The sequence below is a fragment of the Trachymyrmex cornetzi genome, unplaced genomic scaffold (assembly GCF_001594075.2).
Source record: "Trachymyrmex cornetzi isolate Tcor2-1 unplaced genomic scaffold, Tcor1.1 scaffold156, whole genome shotgun sequence".
NCBI lineage: Eukaryota > Metazoa > Arthropoda > Insecta > Hymenoptera > Formicidae > Trachymyrmex > Trachymyrmex cornetzi.
The window spans coordinates 1,088,836-1,110,587 of record NW_017296157.1 but is presented as its reverse complement, the minus strand read 5'-3'; the positions used below and the strand labels follow the sequence as shown (position 1 = coordinate 1,110,587).

The following is a 21,752-nucleotide window of genomic DNA, read 5'->3' as shown; positions in this document are numbered from 1 at the left end:
TGTATACGTAGCCGCACATAGAGACCCCGTCTGCCGGCGCGACTTCGTGAACGGGAGGTGGAACGCACATGCACTATGCATGAATGCGTGCACATACACTCTGGACCCGGCTGGATTTATTCCCGGCGCGGCGGAACTTTGCGTCGCGTGGAAACGGGAGAGGAATGCGAGAGGAAGAGAGCGCGAAAAGAGCTCTGCGGCGAGAGTCGACGAACGCCGTCCGTCCACATGGACCGCCAAAGGGGTTGTCGAGGGATCGCATATTTTCGATCTCTGTCAGAGAATGCGAACTAACAAGCGTTAGAATAAAGATTAGTTGCGGAGACATTATTTCAGTGACAGTTTGACATTTTTTATACTAAATATTTTGGCATAGAAATAAACTTGTAATTATGCACTGGAAAAATAGTCTGATTTTATTAATTGAAATTTTTATGGAAAGTGAACAAATGAAAATTTTCTGATTAAATCCGTCAGAATTCTATTTAAAACCAAATGTCCGATATGTCCATTTATAATGCTAGTTTGTTCATTTTTAATCAGAAATTTTTCTTAGGTCGGAGATGTCTGCAAGTATTTTTTTTAATTATTTTTTATTATTACGCTTGCTTGTTTTATCGATCGTTCCAAGTTACTGTTACTGTTATAGAGAAAAAATCGTGCAGACTCTTATTGAGATAATTGACAACAAGCGTTTGAAAAATTTAACTGAGCCTTTAATTTCTTGATGCGAATGCTAATGTCGCGTTTAATGAGATACGCCAACGTCTATTCGCTCGTTCGGCTTGTATGGCGGACAGAAATTATGAATGGGGTTCTCGCGCGGAGCGCATTTCGGGATGCGAATCTCATTTCATCGCGTGGAACGCGATCGCGCATATGCATCTCGTCTTTCTCTCTACGGCCGTATTATCGGTGGTATACGCGCCGCGGACGTTTTAATATTACAAGCGGTGCGGTGGAGTACTAAATGATTCAGAAATCCGCGTTTATTTCGGGTCACCGCACGCGATTATCCTTCGTGGAGCTTCGATGGATCTCTCGATCGTCAACGTGAGCTACGCGGACTCGAATAGCATCCCTCGCTCATATTTAATTGCCCGCTTTACTCTCGTCACAGCTCGTCCTCCACACTGGTCTTCAGCGGTGGCAGCATTTCCATCGAGTCACACCGGAAATTATTCACGAACGTGAAAATCGCGTCGAGGGGCGGAGAGTCGAGGGCCCCATCAAGCAGGTTAAATTTACTAAAAAAGAATTCCTGGATTTTCGATAATCCCTCGGAAATGTAATTTTAATCGTAGCTTCAATGCGATCGTTTTCCCAATATCGCGCACGTCGATGATACTTGTGGCGAAATAATTTCAGGCAGATTATTTTAAATTTTTTCGCATGCATTAAAACTTTTTCAGTCTTAAATTTTTCAACATCTGTATTATTAAATTGTTTCATCAATTTAATTTGTGATATTACGTACTTTAGTTTTAGTTCAGAACTGTGTTTCAAGACCGACAGTGCTGCGCAGTTTGTTTAAACTCGAAATTGTAGGATTCAAGTAAAAATATTTGTCATCAAGATCCGCTTTAATCGAACATGGCCTCCTTCGCTTTATTAAATTTTTAACTATAATTCTCTTTATAACAGAAATAACAAGTCTTTAATTATTTTTCAGTGCGGATAACACTTTAATTGAGTTTTAATTTTTAACTGAAAGATTAAAACGCGCACGTGCGACAATTTTTTATGAAGCTTATGATAAGGGAAGATCGACTCTAATTCTGTTGAAGAACTTATCATTAAGTCATAACACAATTTGTAGCCAAATTAGCTCTTTAGCTCATAAATTCGAGTTGTTCATAGATGTTACAAGCACAATACCCACCGGTTGTTCTATTCCTTCGAGCTTTTTAAAATTGATCATCTGAAATTTTAATAATCTCCTTTTACCGCCATAATCTTTGCATCCGCGTGACCCAGCCGAGAGGTGATTAAAACTCTACGTTAACGAGGTACACATACATATTGTACGTACACCATAACGCACGATAATAAATTCTCATGCTTTAGTAACGAGCTCCCTACGTTTTCTCGTTGAAGAAAAATGACGATGTCGACATGAATTGTGCGTGCAGCTACGTCGAGGCGAGAAAGTGTGGTCCGCTGTCTGTCAATATTCCTCCGGATACTTGACTTGCATGCAAGTCGGGCGTACGCATAGATAAAACGCGCGGCACGTCCGCGGACGGCTTTTGTCGCTTAACAAGGGTTGTGCAATATACAAACGACGATGATGGCGACGACAGCGACGACGGTGACGGCAGGAGTTACGCGAATTTACTTGTGATCGCATAATGCTTCGAGGACACCGTATTCTTTCCTGCATTTCCGCGATTGAATTTTCTTTCCTCGGCACACTTGCTACAACGACGCGAATAACGTCCACAATATTTGATATATGAGATCGATTAATTCTTTTAACGCTGAAATGGTTTTTCGGCATTATCCGTAAATGGAGACTGTATATGAGTCAGCGGAAATTTATAGATACCTCGAATCTCCTAATAGGAGCAGTAAAGGAATTAAAAGATAAATTTTTGCTTTAGCCCTTCGTAGTCAAACCTCCTGAGAATTTTATGCCGGCTACACGGGGGGCAAAATGACTTCAACATTTTTAATTGATTGCCGTATTTACAGCTTTTGTTTTTTAAAATTACAAAAATTACTGAACATACTTTAAACGTTGTATTATAGGACGTGGAAATGCAGTGGGTTTTTAAAGATTTTAATTTTAATATATTAAAAAAAATTGCGAGGTAAAAGTTCTTGAAAATGCGCTTTTTATTAAAAGAATCACAACTTTTTAAATTTTTAATAACTTTTTGATAAAAATTTATGGCTGTATTCTTTCTGAAGAACAAAGGAAACCATTTTTGGAAATAACGACATATGAAGTTATTGTACAAAAGATTTATTTAGTCTAAGAGTTATGACTTTTTTAGAGATATAAAGCTTTAAACTTTTTTGGGAGTTCCCTGGTGACCACGAAGGATTGATCGAGGAAAATACTTTTAAAATTGCAATTATAGCATTTTACACCTTTGGGGCGCCGAGATTTTATTTAAGTAAGTCAATTTTGTTCTAATCTACAAAAATATGAGAATTAGACAGATGTATTATTTAGAATTGCCAAAAGAACTGATCATTGGTTTCAAAGAGTTTATCTGACATTTTCAATAGCATTAATTAAATCTTATTCTATTTGAAAAACGTCGCACGTACACGATTCGTGGCAGTTTTCACGAACGAAAAATGGACAAAGTCGTAGTGGACTTAAAGGGGTCACCTGCACTGGTAAATCGGTTCGTAGGTAGAAAGGAACGACCGGTATTCCCCCGAACCGGTTGGTCGCGATAGGAAGCGGTAAAAATCGGTGAACAAGCGAGTTGGCCTGGTCTTTCTGGTCGACTGGATTTTATCGCGACGTTCAGTGCGTTCGTCCGCTTGACAAAGTATGCATGTGTGCGTATGCATGCGGAGTGTAACGTGATACGTATAATGGGTTATACGCGTGCAGCGTCCAGATTACACTCGTGTACAGTAGGTGCGTGCACGCATGTGCGTGCCATTGGCGTAACGTTGCCATTTCCTGCACGCCCTATGATACCTGCTCTATAATGCTGGCCATAAAGGATAACGACGCATCTCGGCGATTCGTGAAACGCGCGGCACGCCTCGTTGTAACGACAGAAAATGAGAGCAGTGAAAAACGTGGATTAATAAGCTGGTAGAACGGTATCAGAGAGCAAGCGGGTGAACGGGACGGGACGAAGGTGATTCGGATTAGAGGAAAAAAAAGGCGTGCAGCCCGAGAAGATTATAGAGGTCATAAAAGGGGACTAATGACTTCCTGGCGATCAAAAGAGTTGATAAAACCTGTTGAAGATGACGAGTAAAAATAAATAGCTAAATTCTCAAATTGAAATGCGAAACGTTTATAAATTATGTTCACCTGCCGCTAAGATTATCACATTCCATCAATAAATTTTATCCGGAAATAATTATGCACATACTTAACATTGGTTTATCTAACTACATCGCACAGTTCAATCGTTCAATCGATCAGCTTGTCTTAATTATTATCTCATAAATGATTCACGTGTCGCGTTCCAGTTCTTATGCATAATTTTTTTTAGCTGAAACGCAATTTACCTCCTAACTAACTCGTTATCGAAAGCGCCAAGATAATCCGGTTTTATCCACATCTTGTATTTCGTATTATCTAGCTAAGGGAAGATTTTGTCGTCTATATATTTTTGCATATACAGAAAAATATATACTGTACACAAATAATAATTACTTGTTTCAAGTATTTCAAAAGTTCATATATCCGTAAATCTTTTATAAGTTATCACAAACATCAAATTTATATTCCAAATATATTCTGAATCTTAAGTTTGATACTTAATTCAAGATTATTAAATTGAAACCAATTTTATTTTTTATTTATATAAAGTCGTTTTTTGATCAATTTTATTCTTAAAAAAAATTCTCGTTTAGAGTATAAATAATAATGAACTTTTTTTTAACTTGTAATAAGTTATTTTTCTTAATTTGTAGTAAATTTAAAATTATTATCAAGAAAAGATTCTTTGTTAAAGATAACCATTACTTAAAAAAAATAATTGAGTAATTTTTTTTAGCAATGATATCCTTCTGTATGTATGTGTATGTCTTCTGGCCAGTGATGTTTTAAATGTTCATGTTTTAATTTATAGTAAAATATACAAGTTTTTTAAATATTACTGTTATGAAACTAATTTCTATATCATATTAAATTATAATAAAAAAAGGATATAAATTTTTCAGAAAATTTTCAAACATAATATCTGATGGGAGAATAAATATATGTATAGGGGGGAGAGAGAGAAAGAGAGGAGAAGAGAAGAGAAGAGAGAATTGTTTGCTCATCGTAATATTCAATTTAAATTACCATTGTACCGTAAAGGTAGAGTGTTACAAATATTTACACTTATATTGCTCAGTTTGCTTCAGGGCATTGATAAAAAATGAATTCGTGCATGAAAAACTTGAATTATTGTGACAATTAATATTAAATCGTATATAATAATGTGCATATTTTTTTATATGTAATTGAATATGCGAAATATAATTATCGAAAATTGGTATTTTAAAAGCTTCGTGGACAATAAAAAAGAGAGAAAAAAGTAGAGATAGAGAGCGAATCTCTCGAGGACTCTGAACCGTAATAAATACGCCGCTGTTTGCATTCGCGTGCATGCACACACATATGTCGCGTACACACTACAAGGGGGTTTCCATGCAATCATTAATTAGATTAGCATATGCCGGAAAAAGATGCTGCCCGCACGTAAATGCGTCCACCTATATCCGTCGGCGACGAAGATGCTATTATCTCGACGTACGTTAATGATATTATGGAATATCATCCGTCGTTACCGCGCAACCATTTCTTTTTCTTTCTTTTTTTTTACTATTTATATCTCGTGTGCGAGACTTGCGAGTGCAAAAATAAAACCCACTGATGTGACGATCTAATATACCGAATTATTTTTACCTCACGGACACGCACTTTATCGATACCTATATTGAAATCTTGCTCGAAAGCGTGGTTACATTTGCTTTGTTTTTACATCGTAAAAAGATAGCGTGGATCTGATTAACATAAATTGCATAATATTTCTTCTACTTTTTTTTCTAAGTATTTCACAAAATTGTCAATAATTCTATTTCTAGAATATTTATGATCTTTTTTGTCGGAGGAATTTTTAGAAAAATTTTGACAAAATTTTTATTGCAATTTTCTAGTATTTAATTAAATTCTCTTTTGATTTAATTCTGCAATTGTACGTTCTATTTGAATCTATATAAATAGTTAAATTCCACTATTTTTTTCATTTCATACTTGACCACGTTGTTTCATCGCCCAATTTGAGGGGCGGAGAGCCCATTTTTATTTTCAATCGCTTGCAATTCGAAGACAAGTAGCATCTCGGCACTCTAATCAAGAAAAAAAAAATACTTCGAATTCGAGAGACTTTCTCTATTCAAGCACGTATCATGTATGTACATGTGAATCGTACTTCAGAGTCTGCGGGCAGCACGTAAGAGCTCTTCTCTTCGCATATACGTGATCGAGATGCTCTCGTGCGCGCGCGAGACACATAAGCAAGCATATAACGCTCGTGTGTATCTGCCGGAATGCAACGGCCTAGGTGAAATGCCTGGCTCTGTGCCAGAGACTTTAACCTCAATTTGCAATAAAACACACACGAGGGAGAGAGGGAGAGAGAGAGAGAGGAGAGGAGGGAAAAGAGAAGAGAGGCAGAATATACGAGAGGGTGGATTCTTTCGCACGAACGCGCACGCGGCTCGTCTCACAGAACCTCGCTCTCTTTTCTCGTACAGAAATGCGAAAGTGCATGCAGCCAACAAAGGGTGACCTGTGCACAACGAGGAATGCCGAATGAATTTTTCTGTAATATTAATTCGAGAAATTTCTCTTGATTCTCTGGTCATGACTTTGGAAATCTTGTCGCGCTTTCATACGGTGACGTAATACTTCAGAGGATTAGATCTAAATGTCGGAGTTATTACGTTATTAGTACTTGCTGCCAGCATTGTCTGCTCTAGAATTAACATCATTGGCGATCTTATTGCAACGATTGTATGTGACTGACATTTATATAATTGAAGTAGCGTTATATAATATTATTTTTTAACGAAAGTTAAAATATATTTTATATTATTAATGTTGTGATAAAGAAGGAGATATATCATATATCGAGATAAAAAAATAGATAAAGACGTTAATTTTATTACTGTAAATGAAAGTTATTATAAATGAAAAATAAAATCAGAAGTGTAGGATTAATATACATTTGATAAAATATTGGATCGATACTTGTAACGAAAAAAAGAATATTAATTTTCTGAAGACTACTTTCGTATTTGCGTTTGTTTGTATCGCGTTACGACCTGCGGAAAACGTGTAATCATGCGAGGTAATCGCGTTTGGTATGCTGAGGAAGATTACAATATGCCAAACGGCGTCATATCCCAGAGAGGAAACTTAGGTGTAAAAAATTTCAGTAATTTAGCGAAGCGCTCTCAAGACCTAACTTCATTTTTGCGGAAGTCTAGGATTTTATTAAGAGATGCCTGAAATACCCTGACACGATGGATTCCGATAATTTAGTTTGCACTTATTTTCGTCCCCGTTCTTTTCGTTGCTGTGCACTGCGGTATTATGTTACGGTACATTATCTCGTGGTTTAACTAATGTACATAGAGCATCTTCTTTCCTTTCTATTTTTATGTAGTTTTAACAACAAGCTCGAAGACCTCAAAGTGAATATTTTACTCGACTAAAATTTCGAAAAAGAGCCAATGAATTCCGAGCGATTGAGAATAAAATACCTCTTCTCAAGATAGCATGAAAACGCTGCTGCTTGTTTAGAATTCTTTCAAAGTGTTAGTTTGTAATTTTGTATTTAATTACAACGCCCCTTGAGAATCTCGCTAAGGAACATTAGACTCCAAACTCGTAGAAATTGTCGTTAAAATTTGGTCGTCGTTTCCGCGTGTATACGCGAGACATTTGCACGCTTACGTTTATCTTGAAGCGCGCTCGCGTTCGCGTCCGTTTATCACCGCGGCAATAAACGCGGCAGTTAAACAAAGACGGTAACCCGTCTTGTCCTGGTCCTTCCGCGCTGTTCTTCGGGTGCTAGTGACTTTACGAGCGGCGACGAAGAGCCCGGACTGTTACGATTATCTGACTGCGGGTATGTACGTACATACGTACCACACATAGCGCAGTAAGGACGAAGAGTAATGAAATACAACGACGACGACGAAAATGATGTGGGAAGGAGATAGAGATCCCGAGCCATCGAGAGTCTATAAAGTCTTGCGGTTGGCTGCGCGATTTTACTCGTGGCAAAAGTTGCACGAATGTCACACGTGCTATCGATTGCTCTGAAAGATGTAGCAAATATCTTTTATCTGTGTTATATACGTTTGAGATATTTAAAACGATTATTTCTTGCGTTTCCACCGCATAGAATGCAGCACGACATTCTTAATTCCGACATTATTTCCACTTACACTTAAAATAAATGAATATTTGTTACAAGTGTTTCTTGAAAACGAGGCAAGACAGTAGCGATTTTTCTTAATTTTTTATTACATTATTTTTCACTTGTTCATTACTGCTTTATATATTATTATAAGGTTATTATTATTTTGACGAGTTCTGTAATCGTCGAAAATCGATTCTGCCGCAGTGTATAATTATAGTTGAGCCGCAATGTCCGTGGCGTGTCTGTAATCTGCGTGATCGGTCGAGCTATAATAAATCGTTACAATCGTTTATTTTAACCCATAGTCAGCTGACTTTGAAAGAAAGCATAGAAACATTTTCGTTGCACGCGATGTATCAGCATTCGATGCTCAATCTATGTCTGTGATTTGTCTTCGTTAAAAATCAGAATAATAGTCACGTTTATTTAAGTAGATCAATCTACTTTTAAATCAAACAAGGAAGAAAGTACCAAACACGGTCGAGGCTAGATTAAGTGCTTAATAATATTCTATGTAAATTTTAAATTGTACCTTTCAGTTATATAAACTGCGCCAGTTACTGTCGCGATTATAAACTCACTATCTCTCTACTTTTATTCAAGATTTATTTTCTTGTAAAATATTATTACTAAAAGTTTGTAAAAATATATCTCTATATATTTGAATGATCAATAAAAAGTTACATTTGCACATATACTGAAAGAAAAATTTTTGATATCTGTAACTATACTATTTACATACTATTATGATTATTGCTGCTATGATATTAGTAACGATAACTATATATACAATATATTTTTAGCAAAAACAAGTATATATATATATATATATATATATATATATATATATATATATATATATATATATATATATATATATATATTATATATATGTATATATTATAAATATTAACCTGTAGAAGACCGGAGGCCCCTTTAGGGACTCGACGCCATCTTTTTTTGCCACTCAACCCCATTGACAAAAAAGTTCTAGTCCGTAAAATAAAAAAATCAATCAAAAACATGCCGATCTTCAGAAGGTTAATTGTTATATTTATATTAATTTTTATGTCATATTAATTTCCTAATTATTAAAACAATAATTTGTCTCTTTTATTGATTATTTAGCCACGACCCGGAAGAAGGCCTCGAAGGCGACCAGGAAACGCAGCGCAGTTACAGACAACTCCGAGGGTACAAAGCCCGATATCGCAGCAGCTCGAAAAAGGTAAGTGACTTTCGAGATTTAACTTTTCTCTTGAAACATCGATACATGCACAATCACGGGTTGTTCTCAATTTAAAAAAATTATTTTATCATGAGGAAGAGGGTTTTGATATTAATTATCAGTATCTACAAAATATGTGACACAAAATATCGCTCCATTATTGACTGTCATTCGCCAAAAATCAAAGAGCCACGTTTTACCAAACATTTAGTTGAAATACAACATATAAACATTTATTAATATTATTACACGTTTTAACATTATTGTGTTTGAAGGAATTGTGTCTCCAAGAATTTTATATGCAAGTACTACGATATTTAAAGTAATTAAACTTATTGTTGATTTCGAAGTAAAGAACTTTCCAGAAACTTAAGTCTCTCGGATTTTTCGGTAAATGATATTCAATTCCGAAAGCGAGGAACTTCTCCCGAAACGACCGGCGATAATCGCGAGTGGCGTGCTATTTGAAATTGAGATTTAATGAGAAAGCAAATGGAGAGAAACTCTCTCTCGTAGGAAGTGCGGGAGCAGCTCGGTTGCCCGAAATTCATTAGTCGGTTCGCGGAATGTCTGCCCCGCTAATTTCTCTCTGGGGTGGAAGTGGTGCGGTATTTGCGCGCTGATGAATACTGTTTTAATCGTGTTCCAAAGGTAGTGAACTTTCGTAGCAGGGCTCGCACAACGTCGTAATTTCTCCGACTTCATCGAGAGGTGAACTCGAAGCGGGCGCCATGCGCCGATAAATCTTTTTAAGTCGATGAACGCAATCGGTCGGTCGACCGATACTCGGGTCAAGCCAGCACAATCGCAGCCGACGGCCGTTAATCGTTATCGGATAGTAAAAGCTTATCCGGCGCTCGGTTTCTGATAGCCGTTACCACGGTCTTATTCGACGTGCCATTCTTACCTGTGTTTGTCGGGGGGGATCGTTTCACCAATCGATCGTACCGAGCAATCTCGCCCTCGCGCGCGCGCAACAAGACGAACGAAAGGGTTCTGATTTAACAACGCGATCCCTGGCGTCTCGGGTATCATAATAAAAGCGCGATAAAAGCACTGTGATATCGCGCTCGCGTCGTGTTGTACATCGACAAGCGCTCGTAAACATCGCGAGTTAGGGCGCAGGAAGTGCGTAAAAACTGATTGTTGCTAAGCAAAATAATACCATTGCTATTTCCGATACGAAACAGAATGAGACGTGTCATACCTGAAACTCTGTCATAGTTTTTTCACTTTCCAACTTACATATTTAGGATGCTTCTATATATCAAAGAATAATCTGCGTTAATTAAAGAAAACCTGTAATGGCGTAGGTATTGTTTTTAATTAATATTCAAACATTTCTTTTTCGTTATATCAATAATTTTCACGTCACGAGCGATTGAAAATTGTTTTTGCAGCGTAATTTAACAATAAATTCCTAAGTTTTATTGGTTAATAAACGCGACTCAATGATGCATGAAAAATCATTTAACTTGAAATATTAAAAGATTACAATTCACAATGATTACCATTGCAGAAATATAATCTTCGAATTTATGAAGGAATTTTTAAAGTATTTTAGTCGATTTGAATAAATTACACGTTTTATACATTCGACATAACACACTGAGGAAAATACTTAAAAATTTATTTATGTGATATGAAATTTATTTCACTGAAATAAATCCTCATTTGAATACGACGAAATAAAATTTTATTCCTAGCAAATAAATCATCCATTTTATTTTTTTACCGTTAATGAGATATATTTCGCAGAAATATATATTTTGTCATCACACGCAGTAAAATTTTTTTTTATTAACTAATAAATATCAAGAAAAATGTCACATATGACATTTGATTGCAAATATTTCGACTTTTTGTTTTCTCAATGCAGAGAAACATTATTTGTGTTTAATTTCTCGACAACATTAATCTGGGAATATGCGTGACATCACACAAAGTTAGTGAAGTGTCTTGCTCGGGATATACACATATATAAGAAATAGCATCGCCGATAAACCGCCAGTTATCGAGGCCAATAACTATAACTCTCCCCCTCCATGTTTTGTACACCGACGCCAAGGCGGAAGAGTCTACGTAGTCGTGAGCTACCGCATAGTTCTGTCGACCCAGTGTCCAGGTCTTCGGCGTGGTCGATGAAGCGAGGTCAAACGGGGTCGTCGTCGCCCTCGTCCTCGTCGTCGATAGATGCGCACCGAATCGACCCGTGCGAAGGTCAGACAAGCCGGGCTCTCGGTGACTCCTCGTCTCCTCCATGCCTCCGAGCGATTCGACCGCGTTCATTCATGGACTCGGGAGGCTGCCAGGAATCGGGGCGTTATTTCGAGTGCAAGAGCCGGCCAGTGGTACGATACTCTGGCCGAAAAAAGGGTGTAACACAATCGAGGGTGGTAGGACGAGATAGTAGGCGATGGAAGATGCAGTGAGAAAAGGAACGGCATGAGAGAGGACGGAGGAACGTATTGGGAGAACGAGTTACGGGAGAGGACGCGAGAGGAGAAGTGGAGTGAGAAGGAGTATATAGCCATATATAGCCGAGGGACGAGGGAAATAAATGGTTCGAGGAACCGGCAGAAACCGGTCCGCGGACAAAAGACACGTTGCCGGCACCGTCTGAACCGCCATCGAGCAATTCAAGGGGTGAGAAAGAAGGAGAAGAAGAAGAAGAAAAAGAGGAATCGCATCGGTGTAGTGCGAGACGTGAGAGGGTGAGAATGGGGGAAAGGCTGACTCAGGAGGAAGAAAAGGATCGTGGCGATTCCGATGGAAGAGGACGGTAACCTCCCACTGGTCTAAAGTCTATGTTACGCTCTAAAATATGCGATAGGATTTTATGTCTTGAAATGCTTGCGTAATAACATCTATGTTTATAAAATCGAAACGCGTTCTTTAATCTTTCATAACATACTATATATAGACAATTTTATGTAATTATACAAAAGTGTTAGATGTACGTAAAAAAGGAGAGATTGAAATATTCAAATAATTTATAGCTTACATACAGAATACGTTTATAACAATGTTAGCGCATATATAGTTCACGCTACACATATTATTAGAATTTCAGAAATAAACGCGCGCATTTATCGATAAAAGCATTGTGTAAATTCGGACCTGTATGTTTAAATTAATATTAATTTAGAATATAATTCTTCACAGCAGTACAAAACGAAATGTTATTTTATCTATTTGTTTGCAAGAATTAATAAAAGACTTTTTCAAATGGATCGTGTGAAAGGGACATAATACAAGCCGAGAAACGAGAATTGCACGGTTTTCGTCCGCGGTGAATTCATTCTAATCCTCAAGAGGCCATTTCTTAGCTCCATTTCTTCAGGTCTCTCCGCGGCCTACCTCTCGTCTATTTATCTTCCTTTCTCTCGTTCTCTAGGTTACTCGAGCTCTCATTACGCGCGGTTGTTTCTTCGTTCTGTTCTTCTTGATTTGTACTCACCGAGAGCCTGTCTTAAGTTCGATTGGTTACAGTTTTTTTCCACCTTTGACCGCGACATTGAGTACTTGCGGTATTTTTGTTTCTATTAAGATGTACCAATTAGATGTAATAGGTTTGTGTTTTTATTCTTGTACTAGAACTTGCTTGTTTTTGTCAAATATTAAACACATACCTATAGGATAACAAAAAATTTGGCTACGAAGTTTTGTGTTTATCAAATCATTAGTAACATATTTACAAAAAAAACTTTGGACTGTTAGTTATATCTTATTAAATACAAAAATAACAATTAATATTTAATAGCCATTTTTAGATTTGATATTATCTTTAAGACGCTTCAATGATAGTCGCATATGTTTTCACGAATAAATTCTTCTAAGCAGCCAGTAGAGAGCGGTCTTTAGTTCATTAATTATTGAAAATTTTTTGATACAGTTCTTTTGATATTTAATAAAATGTAACTAATGCTCCAAAGTTTGATTTTTTTAAATATATTGTAATAATTTGAAACACAAAATTTTTCATAAACTTTTTTGTTAATTTGTATTTTACTTAAAGCAAAAGTGTACACAATTCAGAAAACAGATTTATTTATATAGATACTTTAACAACATCGAGTACTAATGCGACCGAAAAAAGAATATCATAGCTGTGATATAATATTGACAAACTACTATTTAATATTACAGATTATTTGCATTTGATATTAAATATTTTCGATATTGGTATTTTGTCTCTGATTTGTCGACATTTGAAAAATATCAGTGGGTATAGTAATTCTAGTATATACTCGACACATTTTCACAACGGATATCTATTAATGCACTGATTGGCAACTTCATATTGCAGAATATCGATGTTAATCGATATTAAATTTGAACGATAATAAATACAACATGATAAATGCTTATACGATAGTTACGCGCATCACGTGATGAATTAATAGTGATTATAGCATCAGTTGATTTAACAACGTGGACGAATTAAATTCCAATTTAGAGAATTTACGCAAAATCGATTGCGTCAGAACGTTGCTATCGGGTTTTCGGTTAGCGCCACGTTTTTAGTCTAAATTGAAGGATAACAGATTGTCGTCGATGAAGTTTGGAGCACCAGGAAAATATTCAATTCGAGATGGCTCCTGAATAATTCAAAAGTTTCGTCTGTCTTTTTACACGATTATCGCGGCGAGTTTTTCTCAATTTTGGAATAACACGGCGGTTTCTGACTTTATACGAAACCAAATACAATTATCTTCCATCATCTCACTGTGAATATTTCTGGAATCTCTAATCTCTTCCTAGGTTACCTCTTTATAGTCTGAGTTCAAGAAAATCAACGTCAAATTCTTCAAATAACTTCGAGTCAAGCTCGTTAGCGAATTCTGGATTATTTAACAGAAGTCATGATTTAGCAAAATCTTAAATACTGATTTAGCTGGTATCACTGATAATGAATGCTGAATTTATCTATTTTCATTAGCTGACATTTATTATTGCGATTATTTTATGCATTATTTGGATTATTTATCGATTATATTTTTGTTTATTTGACTGCATAAATGCCATAAATCATTGTACGAATCTATGTCAATTTTAGCATTGATTTATTTGATTTTTTAATTCAGTATTTGTAATTGTTTTGTGTATCGTTTGCAAAATATAAATTTTCAGCATATTTACTTTTTACTTTATATATTAATTTTTACTCGAGTCATGAGTGCGAGTGTGGCGTAGCAGGCAGTGTATAAGACTACTGTTATACCAGAGATCCCAGGTTCGATTCCAGGCAGAACCGAAAAATGTTTTCGAACGCTCGCAGCTCTTCTCGGAAGGCAATGGCAAACCACCGAAAGTATTCTTGCCAAGAGCACTTCTCTAATAAATCGTCATTCGGAATCGATGTTAAACTGTAGGTCCCATATGACTGTGTACAATCAGCGTGCGCATCACAGACATATGAGAGAAGTCCCCACACTCGGTCACGAGCAATAGGACTGACATGAGAAGAACAACTCGAGTCACATCTATCTTTTTATTAAATATTACTGAAACAATTTATTTTAGTGTTTGCATAATAATCAATATCATTAATTACATGTTTTTAATTATTATACGCTGAAAAAAAATTATTGAATCTTAAAATGTATTTTTTTCAATGGTATTAATTAAACATTTACTTGTGGTAAATAAATATTTACTCAATAAAAAAATGACAGTTACATAAATCAAATTAATGTCTTTCTTGTACGAAATAAATATATGTTTACTTTTAGTAAATATTTAATTAGTATTATTTAAATAAATATTTATTAAAATTTAGTAAGGTAACCAGTATATCCGTACCCAGTATGGATGTCTACTCGAGACGCCTTATTCGTTGTTTGTAGTGTAATTACACTGTGAATATAACAGATAGCACTAGTAAGTTGTGCAGGCTATCCATCTGACTTGATTGCATCAATTTGTTTATTCTGTTATTATTAATAAAGCAAAATGCAAAATGTAGTCATGATGTAATGTATCATAAGCAAAAATAATTGCTTTCTATAACTACTACGGATAGTTTTTAATTTCCGTAATTCATTTTATTATAATCTCGTATTTATACTTTACAACACTGTATTTATTAGTTTGTATTTTTGTTACAAGGTTTTATTTATAACCGAGGAGAGAAGACTCTTCGTAAGATAGAAACAATATGACCAACCGAGTGTACTTACATCAACCGTAACGTTTCTTTGGTAATTTTGTTATTTCAGATCATTATAATTCACTTATTAAACATCATGGAAATAAGTAGATAAGTAGATAAATAAATAAGTATATAAGTCTATTATTTGGAAAATAGTGTTTTGTGCATTTTTACATATCAATAAACATGTTAATATATTAATGAATTTATAATCTTATAAAAGTAACATTAAATCATTTTATTTTCTATTTTTTTAGCATTATTTTTACGAAAAAGAGGAAACATATATACTTAGATACATATGTACTCAGTACGCGCAGAATGCTACTTTTTTTTTAATCTTACTGTACTATATAAATATTTGGAAATATCTCTTATTTTTTATTAACATTCAGAAATATTCTCTCTTTTGAATATGACCAGCAATTTTTAATTTTGGACTCTCGGTAAAAAATTAACAAAAATTACAAAGCTCAGTAGGGGCATACAGAGTCCGATTACATTTTTTTTCGGTGTACAAAATGCATTATATAAAAGATTATTTTGTAAGAATTTAGGAAACATTGATTTATACGTGCGTTTAGAGAATAATCCAAAATCGTCCAACGAACGGAAAGATTCAAAGTTGATCTTTCGTCTTGTGAGTGCAAATTGGGGGTATCACGTGGTGGACCTTGTGGTAATAAAATAACTAGACCCCACAGTTCTTTAAAGTGGCGTTCTCGTGGTCGTCGATATAATTCCTTGCATCCTGAGTCTTCGTCGACATCCCACTGCTCGTTCGGGTCTCTTTTTATTTTCACGAGCGCTATATATGTCGCAAAAATAAACGACTGGCGTAAGCGCGTGTCGGATGACACATTGCTGAAAATACAACCCCAAGCGGCTGTGTGGCACCAAGAGCGTTGATGTCTCACGGTAATTACGTCTGAAAAAATAAAAAGGGCGATGCAAAAGAGAAGACGGCAGGAGGCTGTCAATGCCTGACCCTTTATAACTACGCCTATATTTGAACTGTGGCGCACTGTTAGATTTATAATGTCAGATTATACTTAATTTGGTTTATTTTTAACCATTTTTATAGATTGCCACTACCTTTACATCGTTAATTTAATTAAAATATGAAGTTAAACATTTTAACTCATGAAACTATATTAAATTGACTTATATTTTATTTACTAAGTGCATACATTAATATAGACGTTGTTTACTTTGAAACTAACCACAGAAATGGATTGATTTACATTTTGACACTACACATGCGGAAGTTAAAAATAATAAAATGTTATTTAACTCAAGGGATTGAATTATCAGTGCTCCCTTGATATTTAACAGTGCATATGTCAGAAGCTACATATTTTTGAACTATGTTCGTTGAACTGCTTTGATACTCACGAGAAGTTTTTTGTCGCAATATTAGTATATAATTTATAAATATATTTTCAATTTTCTTTAAAATGTCAGCAATATTTTTAATATGAAAAGACGGTTCAACAGCTAATATTAAAAAAAATAATAAAATATCGTCGTTGACGACAAATAATAGACTGATAATCTAGAGACTGTTACGTTTATAGAACAAGGCTTGTTAGAGGTAATTTATACATTATGCCAATTTTCTACGGTCACGGAAGTATTAGTCTTGCGAGCAATTTATGTACGAGACGTTCTCGTCGCTTTCATCCTCCGCACGAGCTTTCCAAATAGCGATGACCATAACGCGACATTCTCGTCATTTTATATATGCAATTACATTTTAATTATCTCTCGTATCGAACGTTGTTACGTCAACTTGTAATATCGAAATTACTGGGTCGTTTAAATGTTGCGCGAAACATTGTTAACTCGCCAGTTCAACAATGCAGCATCCGAAGCAGAATATGAATTATTCATTAGCAGTGGCGGAAGGGGGCGAGGGGGAGTAACAGGGGGAGAGAATGGATTGTTATCGTTCCCGAGGTAAGGCAGAGCAGTGAAAGCGTTACGTCGCGCGGCATTTACACGGAAATTCCGTACGCATTTGGCGAAACGTGCTTTTCGCCCCGTCTCGTCTCGTTCTCGTTTCAAGAGACGCGGCTTCACGGCTATATATGTAAAGGCCAACCCTTCGAACCAATTACGCGAGACCTCGTTGGCTTCGCTTCTCGGGGAAATTACACCCTCCCGTACCTTACGCGTTCTTCTTCATTTCCATCTTTCTGTCCCTTTGCTTTCCTCAACCCCCTGCAGCCCTTTTCGCTCTCAATATTTGTTCTGTCTCGATCGATCAACTCGCAGCCTGATACCTCATTACTGGAGATCGTAACTCTGACACCTCGAGGGGATTACACAGGTGAGGGTTTCGTGAATTTGGAAACGTTGTAACGACGAACATAATGTGCGCTTGAATATTGAAGCATCTGCATTGACGTCGCGCCGTCGCGCGATAATTTAACGCCAGAGTCATATTATGTCTCATCATGCATTTTTTTTAAAAGGCGCTATTTATTCCGAGGTAGCTTTTTACAAAGAATATAAAGACTACGCTGAAATTCCAAACTCAATTACGTCTTATATTCAATCGCGCGGGCCGGTAAATTAAATTTCACCAACGCTGAAATAAAATGTTGATGAAAAAGTTAGGTTTTCGGCTTCTCAATTACATTTTTAAGAGGCGTCTTTATACGCGGATGGATAATTAGATAATTATATTGTGCCAGTAAGAGAGTGATGTATTCGATGAAAAATGGACGGACATGGAAATGTACACACACTTGTATATTTCAACGTTACCGGAATTGCTTTCGGGATTAGGCGATATATATTGTTTCAATATATCGTTGAATTCGCAGAATCGCGTCACGTACGGCGACATTGTAAGCAATCAATTCCACGTTCCTGCGAGAATAATTCATCACCTCGCTGTGTCTGTCGTCGATTCCTCTGGGTCGGTGTAACCGAAATCGTTTCCCAATGCACGTATCACTCTCCTCTCCTCTCCTCCCTCTCTTTCTCTCATTCTCTTACTCCTTCGTCGACTTCATGCACGAACGCATCGCAAACGCGAGTTTCTATACTAATTATACGTAGATGCGCATAATGCTCGATGCACCTGATACCGATAATCATGCTGTCGCGAACGCGTCTGCCGTTTCGAAGTTCCTGGTGTACATATCAACAGATGGATACTCTCTCATAAGTCTCGTAACGAACTTCCGGCGGACGGAATGGATGCAAGCACAATTGAAACGACCGCGCGAGAGGGATGGAAACGGTAGATTAACTCTTCGTCAATTGCAGTGGAATGCACCCATCAGAGAAAAGTTTTTTTCGATTAAAAAAAATTTGTTTGAATCAAAGAACTTCTTTATGCACTGCCACATGGTTAAAGAAAAGTTTCTTTGATTTGAACGTCATTTTTGAAATCAAATAAATTTTTCTTTGCTTTGAACATTATTTCTAAAAATCACGTCAATTTTTATTTTCCTCAAAGGTATTTTCATTTCAATTTGAAAAAAATCGACGAAAGAAACGATTTCTTTAATTTAAATATGACTTTTTTCTGTGAATATATATAAAGTCTCATCGTTTTTCGCAAATTTGTTCTCACCGTGCGATTCACCAGCATCTTTTTTTCTCACTTTTTTTTATTTTTTGACATGAAAGCCGCTCAATAATGGTCGGTTGAAAGGGATCGATTTTGCAAAGAGGGGGAGCAATCTCGACTGTTCTCGGTATGTTGCCTCGAAAATACCATTTTGCCAAGTGAATTCGTGCACACGTTCGAGCGGGTAGAACAGACCGTAGGTGTGCCCTGCACGTGCAAGAGTGCGGGCGTGTACCATGAACGAACGACAAATTAAAGCATTGTCAGGCAGCACGTGGGCGGTCTGTCGCTACGTATAAATGTATGCACTCAACATTATGCGCGCTGCGTCGAATGCATACACGCCGATATGGCGAGTTATCCGGTTCGCATAACGACGTCCGTTAGACGCAAATGTTGAGAAATGATCGGTGAAAGAATATTGTCATGTTCAACCGGAATTTATCTTCTGTACACGGTTACCTTCTTTCCAGTTTTGGCTGGAACTTTAGATTTTTTAACAAATCTCACACTGAAAAAAAATATAGTCAATTTTAATAAATATTTAATTGAGTACTGCCAACTATTATATATGAAATATTTATTAAATATAAAGAAATGTTAATTTGATTTAACAATCATTTTTTTTACTGAACAAATATTTATTTACTGTAAGTAAATGTTTAATTGGCAGTATTTTTTAAACTAAATATTTATTAAAATTGACTAAATTTTTTTCTCAATGCAGATTCGATCCGCTGTGCATTTTAATGCTCTTTTTTTAGTGCGTGCATCGATTTTCTTTTGATTTGGAAAAAAAATTTGTTAGGAAGATCGATATTGATTACCTTCGTTTAAGAGAGAGAATACTACAAGAAAGAAACAATTTTGATACTTGTTACACAGAAAAACGGTTTTGCTAAAAATCTAAAAATTTTGCGAGATCTAATAATAATTATGCTAAGTCATCAAAATAATTATGTTGAATGGTCAAGCATAATGACAATTCTTCAAAAAGTTTTGACATTCTAACAACCAGCTTAAGCGTTCAATACAATTTGATCATCTAACAAAATTATTATCATATCTGTGTCTATTTAAACTTTTAGATATACTTTAACAAAATCATTCTTTCCGTATATTAAACTCCGGCTAAACTGATGTAAAAAAATAACAAAGCATACGCAAAGTGTCATGCTAATTAAAAATGTTAAATAAAAATCGATATGAAAGCATTAGATTGTTTAACGGGAAAACGAAATCTTAGATATGATTTGAAAATATATCGATTTTTTATTAAATTATTATTTATCAAAGATTTTAAATATATTTACTGGCTATGTAATTATCTTATAGACGTGAATGATTACCAGAGTGTATTATCACACAAATACTACAACTGCTTTTTTATTCTAATAAAGTAACAATTGACCGAATTCAACTGCGGATGTACATTATTTCCCATCCAATCTTGATAAATATGATTAATACTAATGTATGCCTTATCTACATGATTCCATTTCCGCGTGGAATATCCATCGTAAAGTGCAGTGTTGTATTCTCGCGTTCATCCGCATGGCTTCGTACATAACGGGAGTGACACGTTATTTCTGCATTCGGTCGGCGAATAAGAGTTTTAACGGGTTTACGAGCGCAATAAAAAAGGGGGCTGTACGATATAGTTTCTGTCGAGCGCGCATCGCGCCGGATAAGGATTATCGAGGAAACTCCCCGTGGAGTTATATGTCATTATATGAGCGTCGATATTTTGCATGAGAAGCAGCCGGCGAGAAAGAAATGTAAACGCTTTTAGGAGGGAGGCGCCACGCGGGGAAACGCCTCTTTAAAGAATCGCTCTAAAAAGACGCACGTGAACACGCGTGTACGGTGAGACGATAACGTCTCGTTATCGTTCGTGCGCAGGCAGTAAAGCGAAACGCCCGCTCGTAAAAACGCGAGTATCGACGTTATTCTTTCCCGGCTTTCGGAAAGTCGGGTGGGATTCGACTCGTAATATCGAGCGTGTAACACCGCGCCGAGCCCGTACACGGCTCTGTTCAAATCCCGCACCGCCATTCGCGTGCGCCGCATCCGATAAAAGCGTTCAATAAAGGCCATCGTGTTACAGCACGCTTGATGCGCGCGCGAGTCGACGCTCTCGTGCGACGACCGACGACGTGCTTAATGCACCCCTGCGGCAGGATCGTAACTCATAACTGATTCACTCGCAAATTATAGTTACAAATGCAATTTGTAACTATAATTTGTAATCCGATGGTAACTGAATTACGAAAGTAATTTCCGTTTCCCGCGTCCGCGATGGTTAATTTACAGTCGATGCGACAGGCGAGTTCGGATCATAATGTTATCTCTCGATCGAAACACTGATATTTTATGCTCTCGTTCAACATCCATGCTTTTCGCCTGTTTTTACGCGATATCGATATGCCCGTTACAAATCGCAATTTAATCTGAGTTTAAAAAATTATATACGGAAAAAAGATTTTGCTGAGGTATCTACAAATTTAATTAAATACAGATCTAAAAAGAATTTTGTTGAACCATCAAAATATTATATAGCACGCTCAAACTGTTGTGGAATTTTAAAACTTTTTATGGTATTGCTTGAAATTCTTAAGTAATTATTTTGATAATCCAACAGAATTATTTTCAGATTTATAG

The 21,752-nt window shown here is 36.2% G+C and overlaps 1 protein-coding gene across 1 annotated transcript in view; it reads left to right on the top strand.

Annotated features, from left to right (window-relative positions):
* Kdm3 (Lysine demethylase 3) overlaps positions 1 to 21,752 on the top strand; it is a 323,142-nt gene that overhangs the window by 98,518 nt on the left and 202,872 nt on the right. The window contains exon 7 of the mRNA XM_018503169.1: positions 9,252 to 9,351. Coding sequence (XP_018358671.1) covers positions 9,252 to 9,351 — 100 coding nt within the window. The remainder of the gene's footprint in view (positions 1 to 9,251; positions 9,352 to 21,752) is intronic.